Source organism: Theobroma umbraticum, unplaced genomic scaffold (assembly GCF_002168275.2).
Source record: "Theobroma umbraticum cultivar Fairchild unplaced genomic scaffold, ASM216827v3 scaffold_239.0, whole genome shotgun sequence".
Taxonomy (NCBI): Eukaryota; Viridiplantae; Streptophyta; class Magnoliopsida; order Malvales; family Malvaceae; genus Theobroma; species Theobroma umbraticum.
This window is the reverse complement of record NW_018397279.1, coordinates 1357247-1360192: the sequence shown is the minus strand read 5'-3', so window position 1 is coordinate 1360192 and position 2946 is coordinate 1357247. Positions and strand designations below refer to the sequence as shown.

The 2946-nt window shown below is 32.2% G+C and overlaps 1 protein-coding gene across 1 annotated transcript; it reads left to right on the top strand.

Moving 5' to 3' along the window:
- Nucleotides 1–1781: 1781 nt before the first annotated feature.
- Nucleotides 1782–2946, top strand: LOC110427876 (Ribosomal protein L2 family). The gene is made up of 2 exons (XM_021443509.1): nt 1782–1988; nt 2271–2946. Exons 1-2 carry the CDS (start codon nt 1895–1897, stop codon nt 2786–2788), a joined length of 612 nt encoding a protein of 203 aa, XP_021299184.1. The 5' UTR covers nt 1782–1894; the 3' UTR covers nt 2789–2946.

The following is a 2946-nucleotide window of genomic DNA, read 5'->3' as shown; positions in this document are numbered from 1 at the left end:
GGAAGAAGAAGAAGACGAAGCAGAAGACGAAGTTTTTTTATTGGACCGGACTAGTAAATCTTTGGGCTTGTTTGGGCTCACCCATGGTAAGCCCAAACACCAAGATGGCCCAGTCTTAATGGGCCCAACTCAATAATATAGTGGACTGCTATGGAAGTTTGGGCGGGTTAACTACTTTTGTGACCGTTAAGAATATAAAATTTGTTTATTCTTTTATTTGATTAAAAAATTAAATTTTGAAACAAATAGAAAATGAAAATTTTATTATTTCAATTTAGGGATTTATATTTGGTTAAATCGATTAATAAAATAAAAAATTTCTCTTAATCGATTTAATCGAACTTATGATCAAAATTTTGTTTAATTGAATTAATGAATAAATCGAATGGACCAATTATTTAGCCCAATTATGCTCCAACATTTTATTTCAGTTGCTATATTCATCTTTTAAAAAAAAAAAATCATTTGTGGATGAGCATTAGTGTATTACTACTGATTTTCACTTTGTTTTTGGACTCATATATATATATATACATGTCACAGATATCATATCAGAAAAAGATAAGATGAATATTTGATATATAAATATGAATTTTTCACTACTTATTAGGCATGTCTTTTGAATTGAAACGTGAGTCTATGATTTATAAGCTTTATTTACGCTCAATTTTAAGAGTTTGCTGCAGTTAGATTTAAGTTTTTAATAGTAACAATTGATATCAAAATAGATCTAGATTTTTATTGATGTGGTCCCCATAAAAGATACAAAAATAGAAATACACCTGAAAGTTTATTTCTTTTTCAGGTAAAAAGCAAGTGCAATGTGCAATGTAGTATCAAAGCGCCTTTATCGATAAAGAACACTAGTTGCACAATTGAGTGGAGTATAATATTATAAATCTAATATGAATAAAAAATAAAATAAATTTTGAATATATAAATATGAATTTTTCCGTCACCTATCAAACATGTGTTTTGGATTAAGAACGTAAACTCGTGACTTGTGAACTTACTTAAATTCTATTTTAGGAGCTTAATGCCGCATATAATTGAGCTTAAGTTTCCACTCATAACATATATATATATATATATAAATTATGTTAGCAAAAAATTAGTAAAACAATTTAAAAAAAGGGGGCTAGACCCTTTACTTTATATGGGAATTCGATATATACCCAACCCATGCCTTCCCTTTCCTTGTAGATGGCAAACTACAATTTTATATTAAAATGTAAGGTTTCGTTTGGTAATAAGAAAATGACTTCGTTGAAAGAAAAATTTGTTTGTATAAAATATTTTATTAAAAAATTAAATATTTTTTATTATTTAAATTAATTATTAAAAATATTTTTTATTTTTTAAATATTTAAAAAAATTTCCATCGTAAACATTTTCAATAATGTTCTACTATGCCATCATAAAAAATTATTAACATTAGTCAATTATGCAAGACAGTCAAATATTTTTTCGATATTAAAAAATATTATATATAAATAATATTTAATTAATTTATTTATCATATTGTTATATTGGTTAGTTTGTTAATTGACTAAATCATAAATTATAAATTAATTAAATGAGAGTTTTTCATGAGTGAAACTTTTATTTCCTATTTATATAATATTCTTTCTTTATTGACTTTAATTATTTTGTTACTGGACTCGGACCCTACAATGTGAATTGGGCTTTCAACAGCTGGTGGACACCTCCAGACCAAATAAAAGGGTGACCCGACCCGACTAGAACCTACTACTCGCGTCTTACTAGTTGATAGTATGAGCTGGGTGGGTTCGGACTTTGGCGATCGGAGGCGGAGGTGGTCTCAACTCAGCTTCTTGGGAAGGAAAGGATAAAGTATTCATTCATCTCTTTCTCTCTTTTCTGTGGACAAACAATGGCTTTATGGAGATGTCGCATGGCTTCAGGGAATCTCCTCAACAAGCTTCTGCATCCACCGTCTCGCCTTCCTTGTAGCAATTTCTCCTCTGGTACTTCTCTCTCTCTCTGTTTTTTTCACCATTTTTTTAAAAATAATTATATTTAAAGTGGCGTTAGATGTCTTTTCCTGTTTGGATTCTGAGAAATTATTTCTCTTGGAAGTTGAAAACTTTAGAAGCAAAATGAGAGAAATTGGAATTAGAATGAATGAAAATTCCTTCTTGAATTTTAGGGTTTATAATTTAGAGTTTAGGGTTTAACGCAATTGTTGTATCAAGGGAAGAAAACAAAAAGAATCTGTAAATATCAAATTTTTGTTTCTGTTTTTGAAGTTGCTGCTGACGTTAATAATCAATCAATGGTTGAGAATATGAAGAGAGAGTTACTTCATCTTGACATTAATTCACAAATTGGAAGTTGTATGCCCCTTGCTGCTATGCGAATTGGAACGATTATCCACAACATTGAGGTGAACCCGGGTCAAGGTGGAAAGCTAGTCCGGGCGGCTGGAACCTCAGCCAAGATCCTCAAAGAGCCGAAATCGAGGTACTGTCTGGTTAGAATGCCATCGGGTGTTGAAAAGTTGATTGATTCTCGTTGTAGGGCAACAGTTGGTACGGTGTCAAATCCCAGCCATGGAGCTAAGAAGCTTAGGAAGGCTGGACAGAGTCGTTGGTTGGGTAGGAGGCCAACGGTGAGGGGAGTGGCGATGAATCCAATTGATCATCCTCATGGTGGTGGTGAGGGTCGGAGTAAAAGTAGCGGGAGTTATGGGAAGACTTCGCGAACACCTTGGGGCAAGCCTTGTAAGTGTGGGTATAAGACTGCTTCTAGCAAGCACAGAAAGTAGTGCTTGTGCTCCACTTGGCACCTAGTTTTTTTGTATGCATTTCCGAAACTCAAATGTTCTTGTTTTTGAGGAATTTTATTTAGTTAAAGAACTCCTTGTATGGATTGAGCTGTTGAAATCATATGAAGATGCAATTTTCGTTCTTATAGTTTCTGAAA